General features: G+C 39.4%; 2 protein-coding genes and 1 long non-coding RNA gene across 3 annotated transcripts; all 3 read left to right on the top strand.

The window, feature by feature from the left end:
• Positions 1 to 8: 8 nt before the first annotated feature.
• LOC135487608 (rab-like protein 3) lies at positions 9 to 3,787 on the top strand. The gene is made up of 8 exons (XM_064771557.1): positions 9 to 92; positions 534 to 625; positions 832 to 949; positions 1,290 to 1,392; positions 1,635 to 1,785; positions 2,039 to 2,110; positions 2,521 to 2,559; positions 2,755 to 3,787. Exons 1-8 carry the CDS (start codon positions 47 to 49, stop codon positions 2,827 to 2,829), a joined length of 696 nt encoding a protein of 231 aa, XP_064627627.1. The 5' UTR covers positions 9 to 46; the 3' UTR covers positions 2,830 to 3,787.
• A 1,124-nt stretch (positions 3,788 to 4,911) lies between these two features.
• Positions 4,912 to 6,170, top strand: LOC135488760 (uncharacterized). The gene is made up of 3 exons (XR_010447046.1): positions 4,912 to 4,999; positions 5,606 to 5,675; positions 5,990 to 6,170. It is a non-coding gene; the product is annotated as an uncharacterized LOC135488760 (long non-coding RNA).
• A 563-nt stretch (positions 6,171 to 6,733) lies between these two features.
• Positions 6,734 to 15,144, top strand: LOC135488432 (metal regulatory transcription factor 1-like). The gene is made up of 9 exons (XM_064773040.1): positions 6,734 to 7,112; positions 7,815 to 7,955; positions 8,203 to 8,282; positions 8,642 to 8,792; positions 9,340 to 9,471; positions 10,160 to 10,340; positions 10,739 to 10,846; positions 11,126 to 11,222; positions 11,691 to 15,144. Exons 1-9 carry the CDS (start codon positions 6,814 to 6,816, stop codon positions 12,338 to 12,340), a joined length of 1,839 nt encoding a protein of 612 aa, XP_064629110.1. The 5' UTR covers positions 6,734 to 6,813; the 3' UTR covers positions 12,341 to 15,144.
• Positions 15,145 to 19,520: the final 4,376 nt, after the last annotated feature.

Below are 19,520 nucleotides of genomic sequence, written 5' to 3' on the forward strand. Positions count from 1 at the left end.
CGGATGTAAGGGCCGTTCCACTTTTTCGAAAAACCAGCTTGCGAAGATGGCAGCAATTGACAAAGTTCGGATCATTGTCGCTGGCGATTCAGGTTTGAAATGGCATAACACCATAACTGATGACAAAATAAATTCATTAGAAATGTAGCCCGTAAAATTCTGAATCAAACAATATCAATAGTTGTCTGATAGCTTTCATGGCTGTGCTGTACAAGAGGATTTTAGTGGAAATTTATGTCAGTTTTCTGATGACGGTGGCGCCCGTAGTTGATGGTGTGGTGAAAATTGACACCACAGAAAGTGTCAAATCCCTTGTCAACTGAACTTTTTGCATCATAGCTGTTGCAGGTTATACTATGAGAATGCAGCAAGAGCTTAATCCTTGACAGTGGTTGCACGGTCCTCTGTCAACCCAAACCTCCCCACAATTTTTGACGAGAGTATGGGAAAATACTACAAAAAGATTACCTGCTGTAAACTGTAAAGACTAAAGGTTGCAGGACACAACATACACGTTGCCCATTCTGTTTCAGGTGTTGGGAAGTCTTCCGTTGTTCATCTAATTTGCCACAAAAAGCCGATTGCCAATCCGGCATGGACGATTGGATGTTCTGTGGAAGTCCAGGTAATTGTGGTGTGGGTGAACTCTGCTTTTATTAGTACATGTAGTTGCTGCAAGACTAAAGAAAACAATCCACCAAAACGGGATAAGAGGGCCACTTTGAAGAGGGTTTATACATTTCAGGTCTTCCATGTAAAAACCCCACTGAAATGAATGTCTTAGATTTATGGTTGTGATAACGACAATAATTACTGTATTTTTGTTTCCAGCTCCATGAATATAAAGCTGGAACACCAGATGAAAAGACTTTCTTTATAGAGCTTTGGGATGTGGGAGGATCCAGCAGCCATAAGAACAGCAGGGCAATATTCTATACCCCTGTACATGGTAAGCTGGATTTTAGTGCAAATGTAGTGTGTATTATCATTAATGAATAGAATCATTTGGTTCTTCCAGAGAGCCAGATACTGTTAATGCCTTAATTGACACAGCCTTTCATGTTGGAGCCAACATACAATTCAGATTTTGCTTTCATTTATTTCTGTGATGGGTGCATTTTCCAAAGGTGAAACCAGTAGGTTAAAACTTTGCAATTGTATCCCCTCTCACAAAGTATTAGGCTTGCCAAAACAAAAGGGTTTTACAGTAATTCATTGGCCTTGAAATTTGACGAATTGATTGAGATCTTCCATTATGATTAAAAAAAAAGCATTTCTTTTCATTTCAGGAATAGTTCTGGTCCATGATTTATCAAACAGAAAATCTCAAGGAAATTTGAGAAAGTGGTTGGCAGAGATATTAAATAAGGACCACTCACCTAGTAATAATGGGTAGGTTTGACTTGGAGCACTGATATTCCTTCTGGGTTCAAAGTTTTCCTATCTGGCAATGGTGCATGGTGAAAACCTGCTGCTGCAGAAATAAGTAGAAGGAAATATTGTAAGCCTGATATCAGGTGGTGGTGACCATCGGTTACATAACAAAATTCAGCTTTTTTCCATTCCCAGGTATGCTAGCCTACCATTACTCGAATGCATGCAATGGGTAAATTTCGTTTCATCATATCTTTCAGTTATGAATTTGATCCGGAGCAATTTGTTGGCAATCAGATCCCAATCCTGGTGATCGGGACAAAAAATGACCTTGCCGAAAAGGTGCGGATCCAAGGTCGTCATCGGGCCTCTTCAATAGCTGAGGAATGTGGTGCTGATGAAGTCAGTGTGGTACGATTATAAGTTTTACTGTTATCATCCAAAAGATTTATAAGCCCAGTGCCAAGATTATTAGTCAAGGCAATCTCTGTTTTAAAGTTTGAATTTGATATGATTCAAGTTCAACTATGGTCTCATCAACATTGTGATTTGATTTCATGTAACAGTTTATTGTCGCCCTAGGAAGAACCCAGTTGGGTTGGAAATATCAGCAAATAATGTATTTGTTATTTTCTCAATTTTTTTTTCTAACTTCCAATTTTAGGATACTAGCCAAGTCAAATCATTTGCTCCTGGAACCAGTAATGCAGTTAAATTGTCAAGATTTTTCGATAAGGTAAGCTCAGTTGCTCATGAAGTGAACATGAAATGAAGTGGACATCCACTTCTTTAGCATTTGTGCTTCCTACACCAACTCTTCTGACTGATGCGATGAAATACTGGGCCACTATTGTGAATTAAATTTACTGAAGGAAATAATTCTTAGTTGAGCTAATGCTGGTGTTTGTCTCAAAGGCCAATGAAGCAACTGGGCCATGCAAATTACAGTTGAGGTCTTATGCCAGAGCGCCATCCATTTGCATTGGATTTGCCGGTTGATTTGGCAGGTGAGTTGTGGCATAGCAGAATCTGACTTTGATGGAAAGCCCTGGAAGTAGGCTTCAATAAGTTCACTGTTGCCATGACAAAATTTCTGGCAAGAGGTTGACCAATACATTTAATCATTCAACAACTTATTGTTTGCAGGTGATAGAAAGAAAGTTTTTCTCAAGGGAAAGTAGTCTGGTGAGTCGCATTAGAAAAACTTAGTGCCAGTTCTATTTTCCTGATAAGTATTGTAAACAATGGCTTGCTCAGGTCCCTTTCCCTCTTTTACTGCCAGGTCTTGAAACACCTTTAAAAAAAAGATTAATCAAGCTGTCAGAGTTGTGACTCTTTCGTTATTCCCTCTCATATATTTGCTGTCTGTTTATTTCGCAGGGACCACCATCAACACATCTTGAACGGCGACGACCTCTTTCAACATATTCCAATAAGACTTCACATATCGATTGACTGGCTGTGTCTATAGATGATAATTGATGTTACCATTGCAGTCCATTTGGACGTTAGGCAAAGCAATTGGCCTCTGCAACAGGTTTCGTCTAGGGGAAGGCAATAGGTTTTTGTTTGGGTTCTGGCAACAGTCTTTGCAATTGGCTTTGGGCAATATTAGTCAAGTGCAACCTTAAATGTTCACACCGCTTGGCCCAGGGTAAGCCCTCAACCAAAGACACCAGTTTTCAGATAATGTAATCCACTTTTGTGTTGATGACTCCCCCCGCACTGCTGTCACAGATGCACTGACCTCAACAGTTGTCTACTGTAGTAAAGTGGTTGAGCCTCTTCTTGATAACTAACTACAGTAATTCTCTGGATGTCTGAAGGAGAAAGTGTTCTTGTATGTGATAGAAGAGTAACCCTTGATGAGGATCGTCCATGAATATCTTTGTATCTCACAATCTGAACAGTGTTAGAATTGGGTTTGATCCCCACCCTCCTTCTAATACCTATCTTATGGGTTCTACATACATGTTGTCTGATATGAAACTTTGAAAAAAACAACAAAACTTTTGGCCCCAGACGATTGGAAATAACCATAAATTAACCATAACGGCCCCAGAGTGTCAATGTTTTTACCTCAAAAGTATTCGGAACATGGCATTTACCCTCTTTCCTTTGTTAGTATTGTTGAAAACATTGATATTTGAAAGATCAATGTTTTACCTAAAAAGTCATCTGGTTGATCCTTTCACTCCCTCCACCTTCTGGAAGTAGTTCAGCTTGTGAAGCACATTGATACTTATTGACGATCACTTTCTGATTTACTGAGACATGGCAGTCGGGTGAGCCATCATTTAAATGTGCTCAGTACTTTGTGTATAAAATGTGGTATTATTTTGATATGTAAATACGAAATGTAAATACACCAGATCTTCTATCTAAATTTGGTGCTCAAACACAACTAAAAAGTCAACCATTAAATTTGTAATAAAATGTTACGATTAAGAAATAATGTCTTATTGACTTGTGTTTGCTGATGAGTTAACAAGAATTTCATGGAAGTTTGAAAAATACTCGAGTATAGGAAGTCATTCTTAGAGTGGCCGAGCCGTGATGTTTCTGTTACCTGTTCATTTAAGGAGTTGGCTCAGTGGTGTTGTGTCTTGGGTCTCAGACCAGCGGTCATGAGGTCTCAGGTTCAATCCCCACTGTTGACACATACTTTAGGCAGGTCTCTTGACAAAAACTGTTGGGACCTTTCATGAAGGAATTTCAGTTCATTTGATACCAAACATATGTAGTAAAGTGAAGTCATTAGAGTGGACCACCAAGGCAAATGGATTCAGGATGCTGAGTGATGACGGATAAAAATGTTGATCGTGTCTCAAAACACCTGCTGCCTTCTGCACAGAGGATCAATTAAAAATCAAATTATTTTGGACAACAACACAAAAGACATTTTAATGGTAAGATATAGATATTGATTTTTATGGCATTTGCAAGCATACTTGCACTTTTATCCAAATTAGCATCTTGACCCCGAAGGCAAATGGATTCAGGATGCTGAGTGATGACAGATAAAACGTTGATGGTATCTCAAAACACCTGCTGCGTTCTGCACAGAGGATCAATTAAAAATCAAATAATTTTGGACAACACAAAAGACATTTAGTGGTAAGTTATGGATATTGATTTTGATGGGATTTGCAAGCATACTTGCACTTTTATCCAAATCAGCATCTTGACCACCAAGGCCAATTATGGATTCAGGACGCTGAATTAGTTGACCAGTGTAAAGTGCTATTTCTTACTACGAGTCTGTCTTGTGTTGTCCCCTTGGTTGGAGCTGCTGGCGATATGAATAAAGACTAGCAAATGCTTTTACTCCGGTTTTGTACAGGAAGGCCTGTGTAAATGTACATGGAGATTTAGATAAAAGCATTAGATAGAAGCAAAAGTACATGGAAGACAATTATAAGCCTTTTTATCAGATTTATTGAATTGTTCATCCGGAGTTCATCCTGGACAGGTAATTGAAGAGTTAAATGCTGCAATGACACCTGTGGTCATCGATTGATGTCAGCAGCTTTGATTATTGATGTCATGATGTTCTTTAAACGTGCTGCTTTGACTATCGGGTGACATATCCCGCGGTAATGCCACTGCAGCACTATAGAACCTGGTGAGTAAATATCAATCAATTTATCCTGATTTTATATTTCTGTAGACAATAGCTCTAACAACATAGCTTGGCCACTATACTGACATCTTGTCTATCTATTTGCTCCTTTACCCATGGATTTTAAGTTCAGGTAGGCCTAGCTAGCTGTCCTAGTTCCATTAGTATAACGTTATCTTGGACTCAACGACGCCGACCCTTCGTTATGTGTGCACCAGCAGGGGAGCTTCGGAAGAAACCTCCGATCTTCAGATTGGCCAGTCGTAGGTATGGTCGGAGTAGTAATCTTTGGGGAAAACTGGTACTATGGCCTTTAGAACCACACCGAAAATTCATAAGAACGGATCATAATAAATCTTTGATTGAGCCATGGTCACCTGGGGTATGGTGACGCGAATGGACCCGCTTGGGACTGATTGACGACCGACTTCACGTATTGCGCCCGTAGCTGGGGTCCGCCCTGGTCAGGTTCGACCAGGTTGTGACAATAGAGAGGTTGTGCACCCTTCCGACATCATCTGCCACGTTGAATTACACGCCACGGGGAATTATATATTCAATTCAATTAAACAACACACACTTCTCATAATTTCTTGGGCTTTTTTGCAGACCAACCCATTCGTGTGATCCCGGTGAACCACTGATAAAAATCGCAGCTATGAATGCCTCACAGAAAATTGTAAGTATATATCCTTTCAATATCGTTGAGCGTCCTAAGACAATCACCATCGAAAACAATTAATTTCGTTCAAGAAAAGGCCAGCGACGGTGAACCGTCCGCACTTTAGAAGCGTCCTTCCATATGATATGTAGTGACGGATGAAGGTATGGTCCTGTAGAGACCCATTACCTTCAATGCCAGAGATTAAAAGCGAACGATAAGAATGCTTTGTCGCCAGGACACTACAGCTCAATTGTTTGGTCAGTCTGTCTTTTTTCCACTGACAGTGTTTTTTTAGCGTGTTGCCCTACATCGAAATATTCCCGTTTCAGGTTGTTTTTGTTGTAGCCGTTGCCATGGCAATGATGCAAGTAGTGGTTGTGGCCGCTGAGGAGTGCCCAGACGGCATAGTGAGGCTGGAGAACGGCATGTGCGGTAATGGGGGAAAGTAAATCGGCCAGGAAAAAGCCAATTCAGTGTATGGCAAGTTGAAATAAAGGCTGTATAAAAATATTTTGATTGCGTTGTGTTGTTCATGTCTGTTGGAGAATTAGTTCTATCACATTGTTCAACGGAGATTTATCGCCGGGAAAGAGACTTATGACCTTAGACGATGACCGTTTGCTGCCACCAGTCATCATGAATGAGTCGACCAGTTTCACTCCGACCAGAAGACATCCTGGTTTATCTGATGAAAAGTTAGTTGATCCATTGAGCAGTCCCATAACTTCACACCAGTCTTTTCAAGCTTTTTAATAAGCAGAGCCAAGACGGTTCCTAAATGGTTTTACAGCATATCCAACGGTATGTGCGGTAGCGCCGTCTGTCTGAAGGTGAAGAAACCAGCAGGCACGAAGTTAAAATTAGTAACTTATTCCCAGCTAATTGACGAATAATACGAAAAGAAGTAATACATTTAGAAGAGCTTAGTGGATTCGTCAGTTTCGATTACTAATTGGAGAACTCCTTTTATTTCATTACTTTAGTATATTCATGGGGTTGATGATTTAATCAATTGAGAATCGAGAACTGTAAAATAAGTAGCCAACTTCTCCCTGGCACACGAAAATGAAAAATGGCCGACAAAATTGACGAGTCGAATTCGGTCGGAGAAACCGAAGAAAATGAGACAGTTCTCTCCTTCGAGGACTTTAATATGCCAGATGAGGAGGAAGAGGATGAATTTTACCACGATACGAGTTATACCACATCCGTATTTATTGAATCGGATGACAACGGCAAGGTCGAAATCCTCAGCCCGTCATCTTCTGGTCCTTGCACTGTCACTGGCCCTGTCCCGATTTCGAGGGCTTCGGGTTCTGGGAGTTCTGCAGGTCACTGCGGTGATCACGGTGATGTGACGACTGATTCAGAGATATGTGAGATCGCTGGCTGTGATGATCACGAACACTGTGATGTGAAGTTTAAGCTAGATCCAGCCGGAAATATTGAAGGGTAAGACTTCGTAAGACAGAATATCAGTCTTTCTTCCAGTTGAAACATAACGAGTCACAAACGTGTAACATGAGTACATCGTCTGATGTTGTACTATACCGCTGGGCGGAGCTGTATGTTATTGTCGTAGCCGATAAAAGAAAGGACTGATCCAAACCAACCATGTCAGAAGGCATTGCAACACTGTCGGAAGTGCTGCTTGACAGTACACAACCAAAAAAGTGACATCATCAAGACACATCGCATCCATATCATACCGTAGATGATTTCGACAAAGACAAATGTGTCCCTCGTGGTATTTCAGAAGGCCTAAGGCCGAAGTTACATAAACCTCATTCGTTCATTTACCACGAGTCACTTTCCGGGTTTTTCTTTCATTCCTCGGTGAATGCACGCCACAAGGCCGTGCATTCACAGGGGAAAGAAAGCAAAAGGGGAAAATGAGTCCTGGGAAATGAACGAATGAGGTCTATGTAACTTCGGCCTAAGCCAACTTAGGACATTCATTTAGTCAATTCATTTCATATCATGGTATGTAATCACATGTTGAATCAGACAAAGAAATGTTCTTGTCCTGTTCCTGGATTCAATCATGTACAGGGATCCACCCTTGCTGATTGGCACTGGTTGGGACTGACCACCACTTGGCAAAAAAAAATCATTTTCTGATTTATTTTGAACAGCACTTGTGTTCAATTTCAGGTACATCCAGCACACAATATCAGAAGACCAGATTGTGATGCAGTTCAACCCTGGGAGCAACGTGATGCCCCAGCACCCAACACATGCTACACTCACTGTGGAAAGTTGCAACCCTCGGACAAAAGCTAAGGAAGTGAAGAGGTGTGTGATTTGGTCAGTTTGAGGGTCTTCTTTTATCCTAGAGGAAAATAAAGAAGAGGGTCAATGTTATTGTTAATCTTTGCCACTGTTTTGTTCCTTGTTGTACTTAAAGCCAATGCAAGGATAAAGGCAATGGAAAGGAACTTATTACAAGAAGTTGCCTGCAAGTGTGAACATGTTGCAGGTTTTCATTCCCTCCACATTGGATAATTTCCTCAGCACTTTCCTTTTCTGTTTTTCATTACAGGTACATCTGTAATTATGATGGTTGTCCTCGTACATACAGCACAGCTGGTAACTTGAAGACACATCTGAAGACACATAAAGGTAAGGTTATGCCTGGGGATTGTTTGGATTTCCTGTGATTGATTTCCGACTTAGAATTTGTGCATGATGATTATGGTGTATAGGGTTCTTGCATTTCAACAAAGGACTTGGAAGAGATGATTCTCGGGACGTAATCCCAAATGGTGGAACGACGTAGCATCTAACACAGCCGTCGTTGCCAGGTGATGGGTTAGTTTCATGCCATTAAACAGGAGAACTCCGGGCAGATTAGCCTCCAAGGTCAAATCACTGTGGCAATAAAGCAGGGCCGTCTGCCATTTTTTGTGAAGTGAACAGTAGTTGTATTTGTGGACAATTGATCACATCACTTTTGATATAAATTTTTTCCTTTTTTTTAGGAGAGTACACGTTTGTTTGTAACCAGGAGGGCTGTGGGAAATCTTTCCTGACGTCGTACAGTTTGAAGATTCACATCCGTGTTCATACGAAGGAGAAGCCATTTGTATGTGACCGTAAAGACTGCGAGAAAGCTTTTAATACATTATACAGGTGAGGACAAGCTGGTAGTAAAGTAGAACCTTTCTGTTAAGGACACCCTTGGGACTGACAAATGCTTCCTAAATAGTGAGGTGTCCTGACCACTAGTTTCAAGTTGTATAGAAGTGACCTATTTGGGACCAAAGTCACTGTCCTCAATAAGAGGGGGTGTCCTGCTAGGTGTTCGTTCACTAAGGGTGGTTTCACTGTCTTCAAAAATCTGTTTTCTTTCTGTGGTGGTTTTATCCATGGCTTTCTAAGCTTCTGTCCTAACTGAAGTTGCTGATGTTGCCATTAGGTCAGGTGGATGAACTGCCGTACCGTTGTCCTTGTTAAACCTTGTTGAAGAATACAACATACTGCTGGGTTGTCTAGGATTGTTTTAAAGTTTGAGAGTTTGAGCTGTAGATGTGCGTAGATGTGATTGACACAACTTCTAATCTCAACCATTGTTGGGAATATGTGGGGTTATACAGAAGACATCCTTGAAAAAGTTAGTAGTTGGTAGTTTAGTGTTGGTAGAGATAGAAATTGGCTGAGTTTAATAGTTTTCTTTCAGATTGAAGTCACATAAGCGGCTCCATACGGGCGACACATTTAACTGTGAGGAAGATGGCTGTACAAAGGGCTTCACCACACTAAGTGACTTACGCAAACATCTCAGGATCCATAAAGGATTAAAGCCATACAAGTAAGTTAAAAGATGTTGTACATGTTTTTCCCCTCTTTCATTGCATTCCTCTGAAATTTCTTAGTAGGCCACCATTCTGACCCTGCCAGAAAATGGGTAAAAAGTCCAAACGAATGCATTAAAACCACTGCGTATTACATGTGGTTATTACAGGCCCTTAATACAGTATGTGATGCCACATACCTTTCTGATGAAGAAATTTAACAGGCGTTGTCATTATGAGTGCAATACTTCGAAAACAGGTGTCAAACCACATCCAAATTAACATCTGTTAATCCTTGTCTATTTATTGATTTTGTGATGTGAAGTAGAAATTTATCTTTGAACGATTTACTAGCATGGCGTCATCTGCTTGCCAGTGAAGCATTACCAATCTAAGATACTGCAGGCTGTTTGTGTTATTTTATGTATTCATTCAAGTTAACCCTTTGAAAACCGGCAAAAAATCTAAAAAATTTACAATACAATTGAACAGTACCGTTACTTTTTATTGGCCAGAGAGCGTCAAAAGAAGTTCTTCACTTTGTCCTCATTGCTTATTCTGATAAAACGAGTAATAGTCGAGACACGTTGTATAAAAGAGGTGATGCTATCGTAGCTCGCCATGCCTGTCCTTGCCTTGGTCTTTTCATATTACAATAGAAGTTATCATTACGAACAAACTTGCTATTTTCTGTTTGTTTTTCAGATGTGAAGAACCAGAATGTGGCAAGTCATTTTCCGCCAGTCATCATCTCAAAACGCACAGACGTACTCATACTGGAGAGAAACCATATGCCTGCTTAGAAGATGGTTGTAAGCGGGCATTTGCAACACAGTATAGTCTCAGAACACATAAGAATAGACACGAGAAGCCAGAGTCTGCTGATGTGAGTGATTCTCTCCTTAGTGAAGATCAGAACGGTCCATGTATGCCCAATACTGGGTACCATGTAATTTGTACTTGGGCTTTTGCTTGCATTTTAGTCTCAATTCAAATTGAAAATAGAGTCAAAACTAAAAGTCGCAGGAAGGAATACATTGTGTACTGAATCAGATTGCCAGAAAGAGAGCATATAGATCTAGAGTTGTCTCGATTTGACTCTGTGATCTCTCCTTACAAGAACGTCAAGGGTGTAATATTCTTCAATCAGACAAAAGCATGAAGGCTTTAACTCAGTTTACACACCAGACAAAGGTAGAAACCTGAGGGTAGGAAAGCTAAGGTGTCGGACGTAAATTTGAAGCGTCACTTAAAAAATCTTACCACTTGGTGTCTTTTTTTTAGGGTGGGTCAAGTCAGCCAGAGGAGACAAAGTCAGATCAATCAGAGCCCGTTGCTTCGTCGTCTAGCACATGTACTTGCACCTGTGTTAACCATGCTCAAGAAACTGCCGTGAGTATCTTAAGGGATTGATTTTGACTCATAGTGGAATACCACTAGTACTAGGTTCATTCAAATCAATATATACTGTAGTGTAAATTTTGGTCCAGTGGGTCACTATATTCGAACTGTACACTCTGTCTTTGTTTTGGGTCCAACCTGTTGCTGGTCTACTGCTTCTCTGTTAAGTTTGTGTGCTTTTCAGATCCCATGATACTGTGGGCTTATTCTCAGAACTGTTTTCTTTATTACTCATGTCTGTTGTTGAGCCTTCCTCGTATTCAATTGCAGGCTAATGTGACAGCGGAACAGATTCTAAATGCCTTGTTCATGGAGTCATCACAAACCATACCAGTCACTGTGCCTGTGATCTCACCGAACCAGTCAGGTAAGTTCAATCAAAATGCACCGTTTTGGGTTATTACTCATAGTTTTATGTCAGCAAAAGATGTTGTAAAATTTGTTACTTGTGTAAACGAAAGTGGTGTTGGGTTGACTCTTTATCTTTAGATCAGTTGTTGCTGTACCTAATTGCCCATGCTTTGTGAATGTGAGAATAATTATTTCAAGATTATTAGGTGATGTCTTGATCTACCTGGAAATGGAGTTATGCTTTTGATTTAACACAGTTCAGAAAGAGATTTTCACCTGTTTTGGTTCTCAAATGTCGATTCACTTTTCTCTGCGTCCAAGTTAACAGGTCCTGCCAACATTGATAACTAGGTGTTGATTGTCATTCAAATTAGATAAGCATTATTCACCGAATGTGACTCGAATGTTGCTCAAATAAATAGGTTTTAGGTGATGTATAAGACTTTTTTCATAAATTCACGGTTTCATCTATATCTATTTGCAGGTATGACTGAAGAAGTTCATAGTGTGATACAACTGCCTCAGGTCGCTGAGACCACTGGCATTGGGGATCCAACTCAACCAATGACGTATATTATAAACACCCAAGACCTCGGCACAATTTCTCAGACCGATGTACCACAAATGTTCACCTATGATGAGAGTGGAAAAATTCATGTCACATGTGCAAACCCAAGTGGAAACAATACGATAGCAGAAGCGATCTTGGAGCAGATGAGTGCTGGGGGTGTTGCAAATGAGGCCCAGAACCTTTCCATTCATGAGCTGGACTTGGTCGACCAGGCACCGTCTGAGTCCTGTCAAGTCATGGACATTGTGAATCAAGCAGAACAATTAGCTGAGGCCCAGGTTATCAGTCCGATAGATAAGCCAACCGACTTGATTGTTAAACAGGAGGTGGCTTGTACTGACTGTGAGGCCTGTCGTGACTGTCAAATTGCTCAAGAGACTTCTGTGCTTATGAATGGTCAGCCACTGGTGCAGAATTTGTTACTTGGCGAGCAACACCAGAATGATCAGAGTTATAATTGCAATCCTGCTGTGTCATTGAAAACCACTGGAGGGGAAACTGCATTAGATATGAGGGCCCTGTTAGGTCTTGTTCCTGCAACCATTGCTACCTCTGCCAACTAAAGGATTTTTCTCTGCAGACAAAACGATTTTTGGAACCAGCATACCTCAACCCTAAAACCGCAACAAATGTTCTCACAGTAGACATCCAGAAGTGTGCTAATTCAAAATTTAGCATGCCATGCACCATCCTCTGTACTAAATTGATCTTTCTGCATTTGAATCCAAAGATCAACTCTGATCTGGTGCCTATACATGATAAACCTAAAACATGTGAAGCTGTTGAACCCTTACCATATACAAGCTCTCCTGGGAAACCTTGCACCTAACTTGCTTCACATGACTAAGCAGGTGTTTTCGATGAGTGCCAGGTGATATGTAACGATCAATAGAGGCAAGAACAAAATAAGACTTCATGAATTCTTGATAGAAGGCATACCATATTCGAGAGTGAGAACTCTCTGTATTGTGTCTTGTCTTCCTGCCGAGACCAGTTTATTTTTTGGTTTGCAATTCTTGCTGAGTGTTTCTTGAATCAGAACACTGTGCCAAGCCGCGCAGTGTTGACGATTTAAGTCACTGAATTGCGATTATAATCGCTGCAATGTGGGACAAAGATCTCTTGTCTGCAGGTAAAACTAGTTATTGCTGGGTTTGTTCTTGATTGCAGGTTGCTGCAATCACCGATTGCCTGCAACGACCACTACAAAGAAGCAGTTTTTTGCGATGTGACCATGATCACTGATCAACTAGTCGTGAACACTGTCATACTGGGTTTATGGGCAATATTTGTCTTCAATCTGGACAGCCAATTTCCAGTATTACGTTCGCTTGGAAGTTTTGTATGATGTAATTTGGGGCTTTTTGGTCCTCAAGCATGTATGTTATGCACATATACTAGATGTCTTCAATTTTTCGTCAACTTTGGTACATGTACATTATTTAATGTGTTGAAAACCAAGTTTTCTTCCGTCATTGATGCTTTTTAGCTGTGTGACTTGATAACATATGTAGAACAGTATTTTTAGGTAAAGAAGAAGCTTAGTTGGTGCAGTACTATTGAAATATTTTTGGCCATTTCTTGTCCAAGACCATTTTCAAATTTGTCCCTCACAGATGACTAAGTGATGATTTTTTCAATGTTGAGAAATATCCTTGCAGTGTTTAAAGTCCGCATGGACATACGGTACATGTATTAGGAAAAAGACAGCATAATTTATTTACACTTTTAATGTAGTTGGATAACGTGATTTATTTGTTGTCTGTTGATGAAGTACGGTTTTACAAAGTAGAGAGAGGGGAAAGATTCTGAGAAAAGGTAACCACTGCTTGTACTATTTGTTGTTGTATCTTCTCACAGAAGGATTGGCAGGGGTTTCTTTGTTCCGTGTCTTCGGGAGCCTTTGAAACAATTCTTATTTACTTGAACATGTAATACAAAGGTGAACAAATAAGGTCCCAGGTGATATTTGTGAAAGTTTAGGTTGTATTTATTTTCAGTGGTTTAAAGTGTCTTATAAGTGGCACCTCCTGTGTTATGTTACATTCTCAATTTTGTGATTTGCACCAATCTCCTCTCAATCAGTGTAGTCTCCATTGACAACTGAAGGCGCATGCAGTTCATTCATTGTATTTTCTTGTGGGTCAGGTTTATAGAAACGAACAGTGCCATAGTGCAGTAATTATGCATGCAAAATTAGCTGAAACTTGGCATTTACTGGTATTTGTGTATCAGTCTACTCAGTCACATAGGTGAAATAATTCGGTACTTATTTACGCCATTGGAAATTTTCAAATTTAGTACAAACTGAGTCGTCCTTTGAGGCTGACTTTATCTAGTCTAATATATCAGAATATTCTGACAATCACTGTGCCAATAAGATTTTCTTGTTTTTCTTTCTTATTTTCTCAATCAGAGCTGTGGTGAATATGGAGAGATGAGCGCAAATTGGGACATTGTAGCTCTATATACAATATTGGGCAATTGTAATGTAAGTAGGCGGAAACCGGAGACCCTGGAGAAAAATCTGTGCTGTCAAAGAGAGTTGCCCTCTCTATCATACGAGTGTACAATGGCATATAGCACTTAATAAAAGGTGGTCAAAACCTTTGTGACTGGTCATTTATCATTCATGTGATACAGTGCAATCGCCTTAAAAAATATTTAAATTAATAAAAATGTAAACATTCCTTTACCTTCGTTTCTTATGGGTAAAGGTGTCGGTGCCATACCAGATTACTAAAACTGGTGAAATTTTCCTTTTAGTCGAGGGTAACTTGTCTCAAGTTTTTAGGCTGTGATTGTCTTTTTTGCAGTATTGTTGTATAAAAACTGATCATTGCAAATGATGTGAAAAGTTGACAAATGTATTCTAAGCCAATAAATATGGTGTACAAACAATGTACAGTGTACAGGCTATTGGTTATTGCCTCTCTTTCTTATAACTTCCAACAGCTATTCTTAAATTCTAGTGCTAAATATTTTTTGAACTTTTCTTGCTCTCAATCTCATCCCTCCCAAATGACAAAGGATTCCTTTTCAAAATGCTTTGATACATTTTTTTTCCAAAACTATTCAGATATTTCACTGTCATTCCTTATTCCTGGCTAAGACATGTTTTAATAGCTTGCTGATTAAAATTCACCAATCTTTGTGCATGATTTTGTAGCATTTTCGAAATCAACGCTTTTAAATTGACCAATCAATGGTCAACATCTATTTGTACTACTTTTACCTGCTAATGTTAAGCCGTGGGCTAATGAGCAATCTATCAGAATTATTTTGTGAAAATCATATTCTAGGACAAAAGAGGCATTAAAATGTCATAGAATGAAACAGACTGAATATAATTACTTGATTAAAACTGAAGTGCTAATATTCATTGGAGTTGTTTGTGTCTTCATTCTTTCTTTCACGTCCTAATGTACTTTTTTTCAGAAAACCACCGAGTCAGATGCAAGATGTACTCAGTACAATTAATGGGTTGAATTACATAAATTTGATATTTTTGATACCCTTGATAAATCGCCCTAGCAGCTGCCCTTGGGCTTCTATTGGCCAGATGCCATTTTTACTCAGTGATAAACCTTTGAACTCAAGTGAGTGATATGGATTCATACAGGTGATAAACCATCCAATAGGAACTCAAGTTAATGTCACCGATCATCTGAGGGATGAGGATTCATACTGGTGATAAACCATTCAATGCTAACTCGAGTGAATGCGGTCATCAGAGAGAGAGATATGGATTCATACTGGTGATAAACCATCCAATGGGAACTCGAATTAATGTGGTCATCTGAGGGATGTGGATTCATACTGGTAATAACCCATTCAATGCTAACTCTAGTGAGTGCGGTCATCTGAGAGATATAGATTCATACTGGTGATAAACTCAAGTTAATGTGGTCATCTGAGGGATGTGGATTCATACTGGTGATGAACCATTCAATGGGAACTCAAGTTAATGTGGTCATCTGAGGGATGGATTCATACTGGTGATGAACCATTCAATGGGAACTCAAGTTAATGTGGTCATCTGAGGGATGGATTCATGCTAGAGTTAAACTATTCAATGTGAACTCTGGTTTATCTCCAATATTAATTCATCCCCGAGATGACCACATTAACTTGAGATTTGACTGAAATAAATCACATAGTGTAACACATTTCTGTTTCCTTTTTAAGAGACTATTGATTTTATCCCTGACCAGATATCATTTTGCACTGCCCCCCCCCAAATGTTCATAAATTTCTCAGTCATAATTTTACCCCCAATCAAGAAAATCAAGTGAAAAGTCTGCAAACATGTATTCTATTTTTGCTTGGATTTGCTATTCTAAATTGTTCATGAAATTTTTTAATCCAAGATATTAATCCCCAAAAGAATCTTTAATGGAATAAAAGCTGTATCATACTGAAAACAAACAAATCAAACCAACCACATCATGACTTACAACAGGGTGTTAATCGAGTAGTACTGCTAGTTTTTGACTCAATTCTTTCAAAAAGAAGTTTGGCAATGAAAAGTGTGAATGAATTGCTAGTATCATTCAGGCTTGCACCATATTTTCCTTTTGTTTTTTATTTCAAGAAACTGTTTTAGGAAAAAGAATATAGATAACAAGATATTCAACATTACAACTAGCACACTTTCGATTAACACCCTATACTATTTCCAAATCAGTCAAACCCAAATCAAACTGGTCACTTATCTATTCCTTATGGCCAATCACATTACCAACTTGGATTAAGCCTCCTTTGTTGGATCTCAGGTTTGATTGTTTGGAGCAACAAAAGACTATGCCAACCTTGAAAGAATGTGTGGGAGTGTTACATAAAACCACTACCTTTCACATTTTATGCCTTCCAATACTTGCTTTGCCTTCAACTATGTAGTGCAGGCTGAACATTCATTGCAGCAAGGTGCACATGGTTTTGCTCGAATTTTGACTTATTTCAACATCTGAAATAGCAAAATTACTTGTGTTTAGCACAAATCTTCTACAAGGTGGGTATCACCTTCTGTCTAACGTATCTTGACGTTATTCATGATTTATTTTTGTAGGCCTAGAGGATTTTTGAAGAGGACAACTTGACTCTGTATTTTCCCTTGTATTTTTGGAACGAGTTTACAATCACTGTTCAGGGCCCAAAAAAAGGTCATCGGTTGACTATAGACGCGCCACTCTTCATTCTTTCTTTCACGTCCTAATGTACTTTTTTTCAGAAAACCACCGAGTCAGATGCAAGATGTACTCAGTACAATTAATGGGTTGAATTACATAAATTTGATATTTTTGATACCCTTGAAAAATCGCCCTAGCAGCTGCCCTTGGGCTTCTATTGGCCAGATGCCATTTTTACTCAGTGATAAACCTTTGAACTCAAGTGAGTGATATGGATTCATACAGGTGATAAACCATCCAATAGGAACTGTTTTAGGAAAAAGAATATAGATAAAAAGATATTCAACATTACAACTAGCACACTTTTGATTAACACCAAATAAGAAAATGCTCTCAACTTAAGGAATTTGGAACTATGCATTTGTGCCAATTTATCATTACAGATGAGCATTCCTTGTCCGCAATTGCAACGAAAGATTCTCGCTGGTATGGTTTGCAAGGTCAAGGGTTACATGTAGGTATGTTTGATATAGAATTACATTCCAACTTTCCGATTGGTTGAGAGGTGCCACTGGCAAATGACAAAAGATATGAGAATTGCGAGAGTACAATCTGGTCACTAAATCGGGAGGCCATATTTGAAGCGGTGATGCCAGTCTTATTGGTTGCTAGTTTTGGATTGATTATGAGTTTTGAGAAATGAACTAGAGCTCGCATTGTTTACATAAGTACAAGGCCGAAGCTGTTGTTCTGATGGTCCCATTGGATTTTACATACAAACTACTGGCTATTCTTACGACAGTCATATTCACTTTTCTGTCTTAATCCTAAACCTAACCCAGACCCTAACCCTTCCTCCCAGCACTAACCCAAACCCTAACTCTTCCCCAACACCAATCTCAACTCCCTAATTCCCAAAATTGCATAAATCCTTGTTATAACATAAGTCGTAAGAATGGCAACTTTGTGTAAAAAAAGGGTAAAGTCCATCAATTCCATGAAGGAAACGTAATGACTAAAGATGATGTATTTCAACATCATATTTAGGCAGTAATTTCATGACTAAAAACACTAGAATTGCTGTAATAATGCATTCCAATTTATCATTACAGATACCACAAACCTTGTCCGCAATTGCAATCGAAGATTTTTGGATGAACCGCAAGATGATCGGATGAAGGGTATGCATCAAGCAACAACCTGCCAAAATTGTTGATTGAGTTGCCACTGTCAATTTTTTTTTACCGTTATTAGAATAAAATATTCAAACAGTGAAATAGTAAAACAAAGCTATTGAAGGCCACAAGTGAAAAGTCAGTCCCCAAATGTGTCACTCGTAGTTACAGCAATCTGGTAGCAAGCTAAAGAATTAACTGACAATGCTAATGGCAGATTTGCCTGCATTCAGTGCTTCAGTTTCAAAGCAATATTATGTGGTGAAAACTGAAAGAAGCCATACACTGAGAGTTGAATATTGTAAGTATGACTAGCAAAAGATATAACAAACTAATAAGCAAGTCAAACACTTGTCATAGACCAAGCCTTATCAATGAGGTATATGAACTAATATTGAAATTTTAAAAATATCACAAATCACATACAACTTTTATCCCAAGGCCCTTTTCATATGCCACTTTCCTGAGAGAACAAGGATTCAAAACTATCTTGTCTATACTTTGCCATTTTTTATCCCAAGAATATTTTTTTATAAAATGCAAAAACCACGTACTGCTACAATGAACACCAAGTTTTGAACATGTTATATAGATTGACAGTGACACCTCCATCAGCAATTCATGCGAGTCGATGTTCAAAATTCGTAACCACGGTATATGATGTGTGTGCGTGTGTGAGCGTTTGAGACCAGATAGGGAAAGTGTGCGGGAGGTCATGGGGGGGGGGAATATGGAGTATGGTGACCGTTGTGAGTGTTGGAAGTGTGTCTGATCACTGTCTTGCTCATTTTGTAGCTATTGTTGTTATTCTAGTCGTTAGAGTAGTTATTGTAGATCTAGCTATCGTAGTTATCTAGCTATAATAGTTGTAATTCTTTTGGTTCCTGCTTATCATCTATTTTAACCTATTCAGCTTTCAGTTGTCCAGGCCAGGCCAGGTGACCAATGACGATGATAGATCGGGTTCGATTCAAGCTATACGCTTGGTGTATTTGGTTATCGTGACTGGCGACTTGAGTCTAACTCATCTCATTTCCAAAGCACGGTGGCTGGGTCCCAGGCATGCTTGCCACTTTGTTCTGCGGTCCTCATCTAAGTTTCGACGGTGATGACATGGACTTAGGTTCAAAGTACGTGTTCCCCTTGAGTCATTGTGGTTGATTTATGGGGGCAATTAACGGTTGCGTGTCGCTAGTCATTCAATTGGTCCCCTTGTTTTAGAGTGTTGGCGGGATAAGTCTTACGACTGTTAACAATAGTAAGCAATAGCTGGCCAGCGATCCCCTACCTGATCTCGAGGGGGATGGAATGACTGGGGAATAGGCCTGTTGTTAACCTGCGGAATTTCGTCGGACGAAATGTCAGGCGTGTCCGTGTGGGACTTGTGCTAAACCAGTTTAGTACATATGACGAAGACATTGGGCTCTTTGAATAACAAC

The sequence above is a fragment of the Lineus longissimus genome, chromosome 5 (genome assembly GCF_910592395.1).
Source record: "Lineus longissimus chromosome 5, tnLinLong1.2, whole genome shotgun sequence".
NCBI lineage: Eukaryota > Metazoa > Nemertea > Pilidiophora > Heteronemertea > Lineidae > Lineus > Lineus longissimus.